This window comes from Drosophila yakuba, chromosome 3L (assembly GCF_016746365.2).
Source record: "Drosophila yakuba strain Tai18E2 chromosome 3L, Prin_Dyak_Tai18E2_2.1, whole genome shotgun sequence".
In the NCBI taxonomy this organism is placed as follows: domain Eukaryota; kingdom Metazoa; phylum Arthropoda; class Insecta; order Diptera; family Drosophilidae; genus Drosophila; species Drosophila yakuba.
This window is the reverse complement of record NC_052529.2, coordinates 22,735,777-22,753,379: the sequence shown is the minus strand read 5'-3', so window position 1 is coordinate 22,753,379 and position 17,603 is coordinate 22,735,777. Positions and strand designations below refer to the sequence as shown.

At 45.5% G+C, this 17,603-nt stretch overlaps 1 protein-coding gene and 1 long non-coding RNA gene across 6 annotated transcripts in view; one reads left to right on the top strand and one right to left on the bottom strand.

Moving 5' to 3' along the window:
• Positions 1-17,603, top strand: part of LOC6539326 (putative mediator of RNA polymerase II transcription subunit 19) — a 154,072-nt gene that overhangs the window by 83,850 nt on the left and 52,619 nt on the right. Inside the window, exon 5 of one of the 2 annotated variants that reach the window (XM_039374329.2) lies at positions 16,424-17,130. The exons of the other annotated variant lie outside the window; for it this stretch is intronic. Within the exon in view, the coding sequence (XP_039230263.1) occupies positions 16,424-16,440 (17 nt within the window). The 3' untranslated portion in view covers positions 16,441-17,130. Of the gene's footprint in view, positions 1-16,423; positions 17,131-17,603 lie in introns of those variants that run through there. 2 annotated transcript variants of the gene reach the window in all.
• LOC26536374 lies at positions 14,551-16,623 on the bottom strand. Of its 4 annotated transcripts, none has more exons than XR_001454144.3 (3): positions 16,533-16,623; positions 15,908-16,458; positions 14,551-14,871 (listed from the first exon to the last, which is right to left on the bottom strand). It is a non-coding gene; the product is annotated as an uncharacterized LOC26536374 (long non-coding RNA). The 4 variants fall into 4 exon arrangements; XR_005561189.2 differs by having other exon boundaries at positions 14,551-14,868; XR_005561191.1 differs by lacking the exon at positions 14,551-14,871 and adding an exon at positions 14,896-15,841.

The window sequence follows — 17,603 nt, the reverse complement described above, 5'->3', positions numbered from 1 at the left end:
ATCCTAAGACCAATGCCGCACCCGATCCCTCGCCATCGCCGATCCCGCCAAGACGTTTTCAGCAATTGCGTTTATCATTAAGCCGCTCCGCTGAGTTGGCGAAAAGGCGGCATGGCGGGGACAGAAGAGGAGGAGGCGTGGCACTGCCACTGATTGACCAAATGATAGACATGCGAAACGAGACACGGACTTCCCTTACATTTTTCGCCAGTTTCGCCTTTGACTGCAACTTTCTATTCGCCCATTTAGCACGTCCTAGCATTCCGTCGATTCCAGCAGATCCCTGCTCCTCCCCCCTCGTCGCACTTAAATATTTCAGTGGCGCCTGGCAATCGCGCAATTTGTATCTTTTCATACAGCTGGCACTTTTGGCCAATGCTTTCGGCTTCTCGGTCCACCCAGAACGCTGTTCATAAGTCAGTGATTGTTCATTAGTTTTAAAAGGGGGCCTATATAAAACTAAGTAGCTTGCAAACTCTGCACACTGGTGGGTAGATTGATATGCCCAATGATTTATACCTCGTAGTTGGCAAATATAGACACAATTACACGATCCTTTGTCCACGCCTCATTGGGATATCCTCGAACTGCCGACGCAAACGTCGAGCGCGTTGCCTAATTGGATTTTTGAAAAGTAATGGGAGTCCCGACCGCATCAAGGCTGGCGATTTGGGGCAAATCAACATTTCAAGCGGAACATTCCTTCGTTCTGCCCCGAGACTTTCCGCACTCTGTTCATATGCATGATAACGAATGTGCAATTTGCCAAATTAATTGCGAAATTAGCGGAAATTTTCCATCGAAACATGAAATTGGGCAAAGTAAGTTTTACTAATTAAACGCGCTTTCAATTAAAACTGATTGGCATGAGACTTTCCCCTGAGTCCGCGCGTTCATTAAAGTGACGGCAAAGGGTCCCAGCAGGATTCCTAATTGAAGGCCGGCACCGCAAAGGCTGAAATTTAAAGAAGGCCGGATTGCCGGATTGTCGGTATCAATTATTAAGAACGCCGTTGATGAGGTCCCTCGCTGATCACCCTCGTAGTTGCCCAGTGCAGGACAGAGATTGGGGAAATATTTGCGCAGCGGCGCACGTGGCATGGAAAAACACAATCTTCGATGTCCTTAAAGGCCTAAATATGTTTGCATAGCTGCAGGGAGCACGTGTGTGTTCTCATTCGCAGGACTACGTTACTCCAAAATAAACGGCTTTCGGGTCGGCGGAACATCTTGTTACGCAATCAGAGACACTTTGGGGACAGACATTTGATGACTCCACCTGCGGATTGGAATGGAATGGAACGAGGCACATCCGTCTGGCTCAAAAGAGAAATTACATTTTTATAATTAAAATCCAATTTGTGCTAATTTAGCGCGTTTGTCTCGCATTACGCGGCGGCCACGCCTCCCAACCGCCTCCCGCCCACGGACAGGAAACGAACGTCGACAAATATTGTAGTTAAAAGCGAGTTTATTTGGGAAGGTAGAGCCATATGACTGCAACTAATTACGGGCCTCGAAAAAAACGGGGATAGGGGTAGGGCTAGGGGTAGGGCTAGGGAAAATGAATGAATGGAGAGGAAAGTTGCGACTATGAAAATTAATTGAAACGCTTAGACAAGTCTAAGGAGCGACAAGCACTTAATGCATTTAGCACAACTCCAAGTTTCCCCAAAGGAGAATACACGTCAATGGAGTGCGAAGGGAGGGGCTCGCAGTAGCGAGAAGCAATTTAAATCTTACTAATTACTTGGGCGACAATTTGCGCCGGTCGGCAGGATAACACAAGGCTGGTGGTTCTCCTGGGACCTGCGTCATTCCCCGCGGAACAGGTGTGGTACTCCGGTTGCCTTTCTATATGCGATTCTGAGCAAATTATGTGTCGTTTGGCTGTCTCATGGGTTCATTGTTCTTGAACGTTTCGCAGCCTAAGCAGTAGCTAGATGCTGTACTTCTCGCAGAAAAAGCCTGTGGTACCCGTTACTCGTAGCGTAAAAGGGTATACTAGATTCGTTGAAAAGTAAGTAACGGGCATTACTATACGGGTAAGGGAAATACAAATACTTTGGGCATGTGGGCACCAGACACAATTTAGCCTTATAGGCATTTGGCAACGTTTTGAAAACACTTGAGCTGCGTGAGCGTTACTAAAATCTTCGAAATATAAAATGGTATAGGGGAAAAAACGGTAACAGAGAGTTTGATCATGGTGATTCATGGTGTCCATTATAAAAAATTACAAGAGAGAACGCTGTAGTAGAGTTCCCCGACTATCTGATACCCGCTACTCAGCTAGTGGATGTTTACTCTACGAGTAACGGGTAAAAAAAGAGGGTTGGAAAAATACTATCCAAAGATTATGCCATACAGGTGCTGTAAGAAAAGTGGGATTTTTAATTAAAAGTAATAATAGTTCAAACATACGGTATTGTTATTCTGTATATCCCAGTTAACAAATAACTGAAATTAATATTGTTGCCAATTTCTATTGATTCTAGCTAAGTATCAAGTAGCTCATAGCTCAGCTGCAGAGTTCTCACTACATTTTCTTTAAATAACACCTACAAATTACTAAGGTTTTGTCGAAAAAATATGTATTTCGCAATTTGTTAACTAAAACTCAAGTCTTAGAGTTGCAGAGTTAAATAGGCGTTAATACGAAAGACAAATGACTTCAAAATTGGTTTGGAGTCGGAGGGAATGTTTTCTATCGATTACGCATTCACTATCAATCCCATTGATTCGCTTTACTTGATATTTAAGTTTGTAGTATACAAAAAAAGTTAGTTAGATCTTGGTAAACCCATCACCGAGGTTTAGGACCCTACGAGTAGTGGGGCTAGTTCGGTCTATAAATTCTTTTCAAGAATTGTCTGGTCCTGGGCAGCTGGTTTTGGCTCCGGCCATAAATTTATAGTTTGTCGCAACAAAGTTCATTATTTCTGGAGTTGTGGAGTCTTGGGCAAGTTTTCCTTCAGGCAGCCGAAAATAAACAGCAGACGTTGCCCAGCTCCCTTCTTTCCTACAAGAACAATTGAAATCTTTTTAAGTAATTTCCACACGTAATCCAACATTATTGTAGTTTTTCCAGTCTGTGCTCGGCCAGGAAAACGCAACTGAACCCAAAAAATATGGCAAGCGGCGGGAATCGTGAATGCAGGACAACCTCCTTTCTGCCAACTGCTTTTACTCCAATCCACTGCACTTCAGTCCACAACCATCCTTGTCCTTCGTTGTCGTAACAAATTGCAGATGGCGCATGTTTTTAATTCATTTCAACAGTTACTCGGCAGGATTCAGTTTTGTTGTTTGTTATTCATTCGGCTTCGTCGGTGCCTCTGCCTCTGCCTCTGCCAATGCCACTGCCTCTTACCGTCTTTGTGCTCCTTATTTTCGCAGTAAAACAATAAATGCAGAAGGGGATAAGCTGGGCATTTATATTGAGTAATGTGTGTGCTTACGCGAATGAATGCTGAGAATTGCATAATTGGAATCTCTTGAGATGGGACTCAGGATCGATCGCATCCAGACGAAGAAAGCTGGGTGCATTATCCTTCTGCTGGAACCTTTCGTCCTTGCAATTCAGGGGATGAAATCAATTGGAAACATTTAGTTGCCTTTGAATAAATTATTGAGCAAATAAGCCTGCGACACTGACAGCGACGCTTGAAAACAATTTTCACTACAATTACGCGCCAAAGTGAATCGAACGTTGCGCAGAAGGGTCCTTGTTTTCCTTGTCAATAATTGATGCAAAATGTACTCAAAAAGCACTATTTTTCGCAGCGAATTTATTGCAAATTGAATTTGTTCGGCAATTTCCTGGAACCTTTTTAGAGTGTGAAATTATTGGGTTGGAAAGCGATTTAGCTTCCTCATTATGAGCTGCTTATTGCATCCTATAAATTCTCAAATGCTTCGCTATAACTCTGCCGCCCGGCAAAGCCCAGCCGGGCAGCTTTTTTTAATTATGCGCTAAAATCCGCGAAAATTAAAACATAAATCCCGTGAGCCATCGCAAAAAGAAATGCCGGAGCACCAAATGGCGATGGAAATTATGCCAAGCGCATGCATCCGGCGAGGATTGCGGGCGAACTGCAAACAACAGCAAAATGTGGCGGATGGGGGTTAAGAGGTTGTGCTTACCAGCTCATTTAGCCAAGTTAAGCTGCATTCATTATATTCTAAACTATGCTTTATTTGCTCAGCACGCTCCTCTCCGCCGCCACCGAGTAGCTACTTCTGTCCTGGTAGTGGAGCATTTATTGATGCTTCGCTTGGCATTATGGCCACAGTTCGAAGGACTGGGTTTGGGGGTGGGGATTTGCACGCGGGATTAGTAAGCGACGATGCTGCATTTCTGGGACCGAAGTCATGAGGGCCCCCAGCCAATCCGACAACGGAGCCTCCTTGATCCGGCCATGGGTTCCAGACTGCAACTCAGACGACGGCGACCACTTGCAACTTTATTAGTTGCGCCATATACCTTTATAATGCTCCGGGGCGGGAAGGACCACTCAATGGGCTTATTAGTTTCGTCCGTATTGCCTCGAAAGCTCCTGCTTAAAAATGCAGTCAGCTCTCGTCGACTGCATCGTCAAGTGGCTCAAGCGCTGTTCAAGAAGTCCAAGGATGGGCCCCATCCAAGCCAAGTCCACGGTCAAAAAGTGGAAAAAGGGAAAACTTTGCAGCTTGTTTGTTTGCCGGTTGGCTGTTTGTCGTTTATTATTATTATTATTTCGGTTTTTTCTTACGCCCCACCCCGACTCTCCCGCCATCTACTCACCGCGTTCCGGCCGCGCTTTATTTAACTTTGGGCAGTTTGATGGCAGGAAATAGAATTTTAATGGATTTTGTAATATCCTCGGCGACGACGGGACGGCGACGACAGCGAAGCGTTGCGTCTTCCAATCCGCTTTAGTTTTCGCATATTTTCTGTCGTTTGCCTCGGCCCAAATCCCGGGTTTTGTGCTATTGACATTTTTCTTTGGCTCCCCTAAAAAGAAAGAAAACAAGAGCGAACGCTATAGTCGAGTTCCCCGACTATCTGATACCCGTTACTCAGCTAGTGGAAGTGCAAAGTAGAGTGTTCAACACTGACAGTTTTTGGAGGTTTGTGGGCGTTAGAGTGGGCGTGGCAAAAAGTTTTTGGGCAAATCGATAGAAATTTACAAGACTAATACAAAAATGAAAAAATATCAAAACATTTTTCAAAATTGTGGGCATGGCAGTTTTGGGCAGTTTGTGGGCGTTAGAGTGGGCGTGGCAACATGAATCCACAAACTTGCGCTGCGTCTATGTCTCTGGAGTCTGTATGCTTAATTTCAACTTTCTAGCTTTTGTAGTTCCTCAGCGTTCATACGGACGGACAGACAGGCGGACAGACGGACATGGCCATATTGACTCGGTTATTTATCCTGATCAAGAATATATATTCTTTATATGGTCGGAAATGCTTCCTTCTGCCTGTTACATACTTTTCAACGAATCTAGTATACCCTTTTACTCTACGAGTAACGGGTATAATAAAATCAACGGAAAGTGGTTCTGGGAACCACGGAGAAATGGCGAAAAGTGGGCGAATTAATTAAGTTGTGGCCAGGAGGAATTGGCCGTGGAAACTGCTCTGCGCTCGGAGCTCGACTGCACTTGGCAGAGTTGCCAAGTAGTTGACCGAGGAATTCATTCCGTACGTTACGGCTAGTGCTAAGAAAAAGTGCCCATAGTCCACGTCACTTACCGGACTCTGACACATATCCAGCTCATCACCGGACTATTCCGGCAATCCAACGTCTCATTAAACGCCTGTCCAGACAGATTCGATTTCACTTGTCGCTGTATGTCGGACAGGCTAAATAAAAATCAGAAAGGAGAGAGACAGGACTTCAATTTTATTAGCGCAATTTCTCAACTTTTTGCGGGTCAGCAGCACCGGAAGCATAAACCGTAGTCCGACATCGGGAATCGGGCAGGGAAGGAACCGTCAATGAACAGTTAATATTTCTGTGATGACGTGCAATATGTCACTGACAGACTGAAGTCTGGTGGCCCTCGACGGATTCCACACCACCCAGGACCAGCACCCCCAACACGAAATTTAGTTTATATGTACGGCTCTCGTGCCAAAGGTCACCTGGCACGACGCTCTCTGCGAAAGCGGCGCACTAATCGTCCCAATTAGGTATGGATATCTCCCCTCTCTTTTAAAAAATAATCAATAAATGCGAATTGGGAAATGGGAAATCGAAGCTCTGGACGGAAGACGGCAAGTGCGGTGAGCAGATAAAATTGGCGATGGACCCGCAGCAATTTTCCGGTTTCGATGTCGGCATTGACATTGTCATCGTATCTCCGTCTCCCCGATTCGTCTATGTCCCCGTCATTCATCAAGGCGTCCGAAGGGGCGTGCCTGGATGAGGAGGCGTGGGTGAGTTGCCCGCAGCTTGTGGGATGCCTTTGATCGTTTGGCGTTTTTGTAGCTCATATTTTGTCCCGAATGTCCCTGTCCTTCCTAAAAAAAATCCAGCCCCACTCCAGGCGCATTGTCATCAGCTTCCCGCAGCTGGCTAAGAAACATTTTTGCTACTTTTATGTATTTTTTTTATTCTCTTACAACAGCCCTGCTGGGGAAGTGGAGAGAATGGGGCTGACGTTGATGATTTTTCATTGCTCGAGTTTTAATTTTACACTTGAGTTGAGACCAACGCCCCTCCAGCCCTACGAAAAACACCCCGGCAACTGGGTGCAAAAGTTGAATTCTTGAAGAGGTAAAGCCGAAGCAGAAATCTGTAAATTTAAACCTATATATCTACTACTGAACATCGCCATCTGATCGATATGGCATCTACGGTTGCCTTAAAGCTTCCACTTTCGAGTTCACTGAACCTTAAAGCAGTCGGTCGGTCCGACCCCTTCACTTTAAACCTTCCGCTCTGGCCAAGGAGAAACGGACCCGGCCGTCTGGTGATTTATGGCCACGTCGCGAGCGGCTTTGACACCGTCCGACATTTGACAAGAGCCCTGCGAGAACTACTCCGACTCTGGAACAGAGCCCCCAGAGCAACGTTATGTAAATGGCTCAAAGGCTGCCCGGTTCTAAGCGTCGCTAGTTTAGCAGGTTGCAGATAATTCATCGCTGACATTGCGTACCAATTTAAGGGTTGAATGATTCGCTCAGCAGGAGCAGTCGAGCCATCCAGCTAGCCAGCTAGCCAGCCAGCCATCCAGATAGCCAGCCAGCCAAGGGTAAGCCGAAGGAGGAGCGGGTGGACTGGCGTGGCTGTCTGCCACTAACTGGGAGCGCCGTCTGGCCCTTGTGGCCATGGCAGTGGCCCTGAGAGCCACGGTTCTGTGGGCAGTGATTTAGAAAAAAGGTCATCCGGCAAAAGTTGGCTGGGGAGCTTCGTCAGTGACATGTGTGCCACCTTTAACCCCCCCATGCCCCATCCCCCACCTCCCGACAGCCTGCTTAATTAGACACGTGAGTGAGGGTGGCTTTTCCGTTCCCGGGATCAACTCTTTAAAGCATATTTATGGATGCTCACTAGTCATGTGGGCTGCTTTTAATTGCAGCTATTGAAATTAAGTGTCCGTCTTTTCTGGACAACTCTCGCTCTGGGGTCTTTAGGGCTTTATTAGTTAGGAGACAATTGCCCGAAGCATTTATTACCTCATTGCGGACCGTCAGGGGAGGAGTTTGGACGAGGCCAAACTCGAAGTCACATTGTTTTGAATGCTAAAGAGGTTATCTTGGCTTAGCTTAAATTTCGGTAGTTAAATATTCAACGGATTAACGGGATAATGCCAGAAAGTTTTTCCCAAGTTTTAGATCTTTAGATTTTCTTGGACCATTGCCTTCAATTTCAAAGTTCGTGGGATGTTTCCCAGGGCTCTAGGTCTCGGTAAACTTTTCACATATCAGCTGCGATATTTCCGGTCTCCGCTAGAGCCCCAGGTAATTTTCTCATCCCGCATTGGACATCACACTAGGTTGCAGTAGTTTGGCCAACCGGCGCCCATTGTATGCAGGAAGCTTGGGTAGAGCGCCCAGTTAAATGATTTCTGACAAGAGTCCAAGGAAATAAGACCCTGACTAGGAATGGGAAATGGCCATTAAAGATTGACACGTGACCGTGCAATGATTTTCAGTTTAACGGTGTCACATGCGTGCTGGAGAAGTCACATAACGGAAGCTCCATTTGAGAATGCCTCGCCTGGTTGGTCAGTCGAAAGGGAAGGAAACTCCATGCTGCTCATCTGTGTGTGTGTATTTCATTTCAGCCAACGTGTAAAGCTTTCGTTGATCCTTTTTTGCTCCTTAACATTTCCATTGCTCTTGCTGGGGCTGTCTTAAGCCCAACCACTTCCCGCCCACCACTCCGTCTCCCCGTCGACTCCGTCAGCCACTACTGTGGCATTTGTTGTGTGGCTCGGATTACGCGCTTCACTTAAGTGTGTTCAGTTGCTTCCGTTTCCTTTGTCTCCAGATGGGGAAGGACCCGCAGTCTGGGCATGTATCTGATTCTCATTCTGATTCCTAGCCCAGCGTCTGAGTGTAGGCTGAGCGTTCTTGGGTTTCCTTCTGAGCCCTGGCGTATGGATTTCCACATCGGGAACGTCTTCATTAATGAGTGGTTCCCTGTCTCTGGCTCGGTGTGTATAAGTACGAGGATGACAATTTAAATAATTCGAAGACGATTGGTTGAATTACCAATTGTGACGGAGGCGTTAGAGTTCCTGTGTTCTTCGTGACCCAAAAACACGTCAGCACACAAATCCCTGGACGTATGCCTCTAATCACTGGCGCCCGATGTGCCACACGCCTTGTTAATATGGCACCACAACCCTGCACCACCGAATTCCTAACAAGCGGCCACACTGCGCTCCTGCAATCGCCGGACATGTGTGGCTCATTAAAATGGCTATGGCGGAAGAAATGTGCGAGTCCGGTAATCGCAGAACTGCCCGCTGCCCAGAGCATTCTGCAATTTTTCGGGGTTGCAGCGCAATCACGACGAGAGAAAGAAAACTAATTTCAGCGCAAATTAGTTTCGCACCTCATGGAACGACACGACAAAGCAATTGAATGGGAATGGCAAACTGAATGCCCCCGTTCGAATTGCTGGTCAGTGGGCGAGAGGCTTGGACCTTTCTTCGCTTTCGCTCTGTATGCGTGTGTGCACTTAATAACCTGATCGAATCGCCAACACACAAAAACCCATTGAAATGCCAAAATCAACAAGGTAGCTCTGAGTCCTGGTACCCATCCCTACCTCCCAATGCGCCCACTCGTTGAGCTGAGCTGGGGAAAGAGCAAAATCACTGAATCACAATAATGCCTCAATTTCCGCTGGTCCGAGGCTGCGAATCCTCGAGTCCTCGAGTGCAGGCGAGCCCGACCGCTCAGTCAGTGAAGCGGCTAGGACGACTGGGGGCGGGGCATCGGCGTAATGAAATCGCATTCAATTAAACATAGAACGAGGGAAGTGGGAGCCAATGTAGCCCGAGCGAGGTAAATCGGAGCTTGAAGTCTCGTCCACTCCCATTTCATCCTTGTTGCGTGCATTCTTGCAGTTGCAGCAGGAGCAGGACGAAGCGGTTTCGACTTCAAGCGAGAACAACTGGCGCATGATTATTTTCAATCCGTCAAGCCAAAGACTTGACCAGCCCACATAGAAAGCCAAACGGAACATAGAAAGCCAAACCGGTGTGGAACGGAGGAGAAAAGATGCAAAACGATGACCGCTGAATGTGTTCTAGTTTCCTGTTTGCACTCTTCTTAGTCCTTTCGTTAGATTGAGATTGTCATCTACAACTGAAGAATCGGTTGACAACTTACAGTTTTTTAAACCCTTTAAAGCAATACAACGGTTTTTCTCAGCTCTTTTTTGACTACCTTTCTAACTTCTATTTTATTGGCGCAGAAATGTTGTTGGGCACATTGCACAACACCATAAATATTAAAATGCAAAATTTACGTTTTATTAATTTAACGGTGGCAATGTAGTGCCTGCGAAATGTAGCGGTAGTTTGGCATCTAGCCATCTTCTTCAGCCGTTTGCTTCCGCTTCCGCTTCGGCTTCTTGGAGGTGCAAATTATGCAAGAAACAATGACACAAAATGGCGTCGCCCGCTTTCCAGCACCGTGGAGGCAACTGTACAAGAGAGGGGTTTGCAGGTCCAACAGAGCTTCGTCCATGTTCCATGCGGATGTTGCTTAGTTTTTGGCCAGGGATTTGCATAAATTTGCATTTGTGCCGCCCTAATTGAAAAACAGTTGCGCCCTCCCTCGACTTGTGACACTTTAAAGCGGAACGCATAAATTATGCAGACACCAGGGGCGGGGTTTGGTTCTGCTTGGCTTATGATTTACTCGACGCCTGACTGCAGCTAAATCATTGGCGAATCTGTTGCATGAGCGCGTCTTTAAGCGAATATCCAAATGTTTCCACCGTCCGTTTTCCGGACGTCTTGCCACATCCACATACTCCGCTGCAGCAAGATGTCGGCGCTGCTGATGCAGTTTTTCCCGCTGCGTTCCAGCTAAGGGTAATTTTAGTTTGGCAGCTCCGCGTATGCTTGGCTCCCTCTATCCGACTGAGAAATTGCCGTTCACACGTGCTTCCCATTAAATGAAACGATTACAGCGCGATCTCAAGTCATAACGAAAATTTATTTGCAACGCACTTGCAACTTGCCCCAGCGCAGCAGTCTGGAAGTATTATGTGAGGTTCATGGTGCTGCCCTGATTGCCGCGACTTCTCCGTGGAGTTATTTGTGAAAATGGCCCCGACTCTTTGCCACTTCGCATAAAGAAGTTTGACATAAATTTTAGATACTAATGAGCTCAGTGTGCAATCATAAAGCATCTTTTACCGCCTGTGATTTCTATAAATTTCGCTCTATCCCGCGACTTTATGGCTTGGAAAAGTCTGCTTCAATTTTAATTGGCCCTGGCGGCAGACAGTGATTGGAGGGGATATTTATGAACGTAGATCGAATAGCTTCTTTTAGACGATCCTTGTTATTTGTCACACGCAGTCGGGCCCATTAACAGGTAATAGCTGCCCTATGGTGCACATGATCCCCAACCGCGGTTCAGCTAGTTCTAAACGGGAATCAGTGTCGGGAACACTCGTACGGAAGATCCAAAACTGGGAAAGCCAAATTAATTATCCATTTATGTCGTTGCAATATGTTCCCAAACACGCACACGCTCGCACACGTCACACAGGCACACAGGCACACTCTCGTCCTGCATTACAACAATGGGGTCTTCGTCCTGGCCGCAGGACTCAAAGACAATGGACGGCACATTTGACCGCAAACAATAAATGCTTGCAACTAAATGCACTTTGGGGGCCGCTGAAGCAAGTGAGTGTGTGCGTGTGTGTGGGGCAGCTGGACGCAAATTAAGCACAACGAAGGCACACAGAACGCCCACCTCCAAACCTCCCTCCTGGGCTACTCTACTCAAGACAAGCCCAACCAAAACGTGTCATGAGTGATGTTGTTTCAATTGCTGATTTAATGCGGCGCCCGATGAGGAAAGGGGCGACTGGAACAGGGTGGAGATGGAGATGTGGGCAGTGGTGGGGGAATGTGACAGAAGGAGGCCTGTACTTTTGGCAAGACAAGCAACATGCATCTTCTTGACAATGCGACAAACGATGACGACGACGACAAGGACAAGTAACATGCACTTCCCCTACCATCCAATATCCACTATCCCATATTCACTGCCCACCGACCCTCCATCTCCATTCCCCCGCCGGGAAGGCAAACAAACAAGAAAGCCAAGCGACATATATCAACAGAGCAGAGCCCCAGCAGCAGAGCAACAGAGCAGCATTGCATCGGATCGCATCGGCAGAGATGCATCCCGTCCTAGGAAGGCGAAAGCGCAAAGCAGCCCATCGTACATCAGGCCATTTGCTCGTCTGTCATTGTTGACTGCACTTGTTGTGCTCTTAGGCAGGCGGCCACCGCGGCGAGGCACAGTGGGGTCAACAGCGATAATGTGTGGCAGTTGAGAATCTGCTCACCAAACTAAAAATGAGAATCAATCGGGATCAATATTTTCTTTTGGTTATACAATTTTAAGAACCACATATTTAGATTTAATAATATCTTCTTAAATAGATATGGTTAGATATTGCTCTGCACTGCGATGTTTTAAATGAATTCCTCTAAAATCATTAAACTAAAATAAAACTTCTTCGAGTGTAAGTATAATCTTACAACTGTAACCCACTGTGCCCAGCTTACTTTTAAGTTAACGATAATGCAGCGACGTCGGAAAGGGTTAACCTGATGTTTATGTTTTAGACGCTGTTGCCGGAGTTGTTGTTGTAGTGCCCTGTCCTTTGTTTAAAGATGATTAATAGCCAATGTCGTTGGCTGCAGGCTCAATGCATTTCCATTATCAGCATCGGCATCATCGCTGTAGATGGTTGGGATGATGGCAGGGATGATGGTAGGATCCCCACCATCGTTATCTTCATCGTCAGCTTTTTGGGTACATTACTCAGCGTCTGACCAAAAACTGAGCGGGCTCTTCAGGGCGGACGCTCTCGGCCGAGTCAGAGTCGTTTTCTATTCATTAATACTCTTAGTTTTCCCTTTGCTACCACCCCACCCCAAGCCAACGGTGGCGTCACCACCCACCGCCCCTAGTTGGCCTTGTTTGCCTTGGCCAACGAGTTGTCGAGTTCTTCTGGCTGCTGATAATTAGCTGCACTGTCTGTTGTTTCTTCTACTCGGGAAGGGCTTCAGCTCCTGCGTTTCTTCAGGGGGACATCTGTCTTGTTCTTGCTGGAGCTTATTTTATGTATTTTGTGGCTGCATTACTTCCGTTGATGTTTATTCTTAGAGCTGTTTGCATTTGACAAATGACATTTTTGGCATTGTGCAACGACGACGCAGAGTTGCCACAATCTTTTTCCCTGCCCTGCGTAGGGGAAATCTAAATTATTTTTGGAGTTATTGCTGCCAGCTTGGCAAAGTTTTTGCAGCCGGACGAGATCTTGATGTCTGTCTGTCGGGCCTGGGCTTTGCAATTTGTTGGGTCCAGACAGAGGACACGTGTAATAATTAATTTCGCAATTCAAAAGAGAGCTGGGATGCGTATCATCCTCATCCGTAAACATTTTTGGAGTAACTCTGGGTGGCCAAAGTACCCGAGCATCCCTAAAAATTATTTATTAAGCTATCCAACTGGAGCCGAAAACTTTTGCGCAGCATCTCGCCCAATTTCTTGTGCTTTTACTTGGGAAAACTTAACTCATAATTTGCTGTTATTTAAAACCATTCATTTCCGCTCATTTTACTATGACTTCCTTTCAACTCCCACTCCTACTCCCCCCTTTTCTCACAAATTGGTGTCTATTTTTCGACGAGCTTCTTCCCTCGTACTATCGAACTTCTGAGGGTGCTCTTTGCCGGCGAATTCCATTAAAAGTTTTACACGAAAAATAGTTGCACACTAAAGCTATAACTGCAAAATGATAGTGCCCAGCAAAGTTTCCAGCTAGCCTTCGTGAAGCAAATAGCAAGTGCAATAAACTATTAAATGGGCAGCCAGTCCTTGGCCGCGCGGCTGCCTTATTAATAATTTTTAATTTCCTTGATGACTTCCAAGTTATTAGGAACTGCTAGGTACTGTGGTGCTGTCAATAGGGAGTGTTTCGCCCGCTTTGGGCCAACTTGGTGATGGCTTTTATGCGTATTCCGCTTATTTATATATTTGCATCGGCACAGGGAAAAAGACAGTGGTCTTTCATGCCCCTGGCCCTGTTTTAATTGTACTTTCGCCGGTTCGCTGTTTGCTTGCCTTCCCATGCTCCTCGTCCCTCTGCGCCTGGGACTCCTTTTGCAATTATGACAGCTGTCAGCATTTTGCGCCGAAGTTGCCGTGCAATAATAGCGCGTAATTTGATTGATTGATAGCGAAGTGGGGTAGAAGGACCATTATATGTTGACAGACTAAATGCGGACATGGCAATTACATTTTCGTATCGACCACAGCTAACTGATCAGCTGTTCATAACACAAAAAAGTTAAATGGTGTCAGTAAAAAGGCATAATGTGCATTTTAACATAAATCTGAATCTTTAAGTTATTAAAAGAAACGCGGCTCACTTCTGGGAATATATCTCTTTACGAAAGAAACCGCAGAGTTCCGATTGTAAAGTTGATACTAAAAAGTAGTGTACATAGATATTGGTATATAAGTACAGCAGTCAAACTATGACCCGCGTTTGCCAAGCACGGGCTCTTACCTTCAGAACAGCAACAGATGGAAGGGGAATGAAACAACATCGGATATCAACCCACTGCCCGCGGCTCGAATAAGGAAGTAAATAAAATGCAGTTAATAAATAAACAAATAAATTTAAAATACATAAACGGCCGTCTCCCTTGCCGGGGTTGCCAAATGCATATTTGACCCAGCAATTCCCCGACGCGCGGAAACAAAATGCTTTTGCACAGGGTGAAGGTGAAGGCGAGGGAGAAGGAGGTCAGTGAAGCGTTGTTTATACGCAGTCGGTCTACAGCTTGAGGCAATGTTTATTTTTGCAAAATATGTTAGACACATATTTACACAAAGTACGTACATATGTAAGCCAAGCCGCACACACCCACTCGGGCATAGAGCCATCATGCGTTACCTTCCGGTTTTTGGAGCCTTCGACCACCCACCCTCTGTGGCATCCTCTGACTGCGGAGCAAATTCGTTTTGGCATTTTGGCCTCGGCTTTAAATTGCTTTGGCACTTAAGTGGTTTGCGCCCTGTCGCATCTCTGCTCCTTCCACTTCCACTTCCACTTGCACTCCTTCTTGGATGGTGGACCACGTGTCGTCGTTTTGCTGCTAAACGAAAATTACAAAATGTTTGTTTAATTAGAACTGTGCGTGTGTGCAATACATCCTGCCCCCCGGCAGGAGTGATTATTTTAAGCTATTGAAAATATGAGCAAGCTCCTGGTCCTCGCCACGCACACACATCGCCTTCTCAATCACATGCCCACATCCACACGCCAGTATTAGTGAAGAGGTCTGCCAACCAAGCCCATTAAATACGGTCAACTTAACCGGAGAGTGGCCTCTTGTGCGGTTTTTCCACGTGCATTTCAGCAAGAGCTCGCATTCCGTATTTCGTTGTGCCCGGCTCATGTATTTGTATAATTCAATTCGTGTTTTAATTTAGCCCGATCCCAGAAATGAGGAAACGGGTGTGCATGGGAATGGGGCTTCGTTTGGTCAGAAGTGTTGTGTGGCTTTTTGAGTGCTGTGAAGGGCAAAATAGTGGAGTGGGTGGGCGCAATAGGTGGGGCTCGATGGCACTTGGAGCCCCGGTGAAGTGAAGTACTCAGCCGGACAACTTTTCACGAACGAATGTCATGCGGAGAGAAATTTGCATTGATTAATTAATCGGCTGGAGTGTCTGTATTAGATGCGGTCTGCCCGCAAAGTTAAAGCCCTTTTTGAATCTCACCCATCCACTATTCCAATTTTACTGAGGTTAGGGTGGCTTAAGTCAAAAACCGAAAAGTTTTGCCCGTACAAACCAAACTATAAAAGCTAGTAAGTTAAGATAGGGCACCCAAAACGCTAACGTCTGTCTGCTTAAAGTATTATGTATTGATAAGCTAATACATGACGAAAATTCCGACGTATTTCTTTTCAAAAGTTAACTTAAGGTTAATTAAATAAATATTAGCTAGTAATGTCATCTGACGTGCATTTTCTAAGCAAGTCTCATTACTGCTTGCAACAGCACTCGCTTTGCACAGCTCCACCATCTCTTTGGCTGAATAATGGGTATCTGATAGTCAAGGAACTGTACTAGTATAGCTCTTTCTTCTGATAAATATTTAATTACGTCGTGGTTCAAATGTTACCTTACCTGAAACCAAGCCCAATCCTCAGGTGCCATATCTCTCCACCGTCTATAGTCTAGCGTTAAAATCCAGCTGCCCGACATCCGCCGGTCACCGTTGACAGGACTGCCTACACCGGCGGTCCGGCTGCAGGACCATCGAAAACACAAATGCAAGGCGGCGCATAACACGGAATTTCCGATAGCCACCCGCCTAGCTTCCGCAGAAGCAAACTTTCCGCGCTGCCCGCTCGCACAAAACTGCGGCAAACAAGGAACAAGTTTTGATATACTCGCCACGAGGAAGCAGCTCCAGGACAGCATCCTTGTTCGGACGAAATCGGTGAGGGGGAGGAGCGGGCTTTTTTTCGGGCGGTTGTTGTTGGGTCGTTTGCTGGAAAAGTTGGACGACTTTTCTGGTTTTATGGTTTAGCAGTTCGCAGTTTGTTTGCTTGCTTTGCAGATTTGTCTGCTGGGGCCTAACTAATTGCGGATAATGTGCCTGACTCGCTAATGAATTTGTTCTTGGTCTTTCCGTTGCAGGTGAGTTCAACCGATAGATATTCGTTCAATAACTCCTGAAGAGGGTAAAGTATTTTTAGTCAATATTAATTGTAAGTTGTTTATGCAGCATTTGCTGGTTTTCATTTACGTTTGCACACTTGTCCTTTATTTTTGAACATGCTAAGGCGGAGCTAATTCAACAAATATAGTGCCCAAGAAAAGTGACCTTCGGTCTGTTCATCCAAGAATATATCATATCCGTAGTGTTGTCCACAATAGACCTTAGTTTTCGACGTGTTTTGGTGTGCTGGGGAGTTATATTCCGATTGAAACCGTCCAAAACTGAGGCCAACTGTGAGGCGTGAGCAACTATCCAAACAGCGATACCAACGAGCGCGTCCTTTTCAATTCATTTTATTTGCAGTCCACACAAAACACGTTTGATTTGATACTGTTTGACTTTGGTTTTGGATATTGTGTATTCTTATTTGCCATGTAATTTGGTATTTGTTTGATTCGTCACGAAGGCCAAGCGTATTTATCTTTACTAATATTCCACCACAACAAGCAAACAAATGAAACACGGTATAAAAGACGAATTCGAATACGAGCTCAGTATCCTATTCGATATACTTAACTCAACATAAAACCCAGATTCAAGAGGAAAAATTATCATTTCATTTCTCAAATAGAACACGTGACATGGCAACAAATACAGCGTCTCTTTTCGTTTATTATTGCTGAAACTGTTTTATTTTTGATTTATAAACGGCATTTCAACTACGAGCCATTTACTTTGTTTGCCCGCGCTTAAATTAGCGTGTCAACAATGCCAATGCCAGGTGAAAAAACGGAGAAATGCCGGCAAAAAGTGTTTCGAGTGTTTGTAAAAGTGATAAATTGGTAGTGCAAAGTGTACAGTGAGCATTCCCTAGCAGGCACAAAGTGGGTAACAAAAGAGACTGCAATTAACGCTTTGATTTATACATTTAACAAGCTATTTACTTTATACGAATTGGAAATATATAAAATATTCAATCTTAGCTGTCTGCTAATATTTATTATTTCTTTTATAGTTTTTTTTTTGTATTCATGAGCTTGCGTTTTATTTTGCAGTGTGTTTTTGCATCCTTTGCATCTCAGATAGTATAGCATAAATTAAAAAATAATGGGTCAAAAAATTTATCTTTCTCTTTATAATAAAGATTACTGGTTCAAT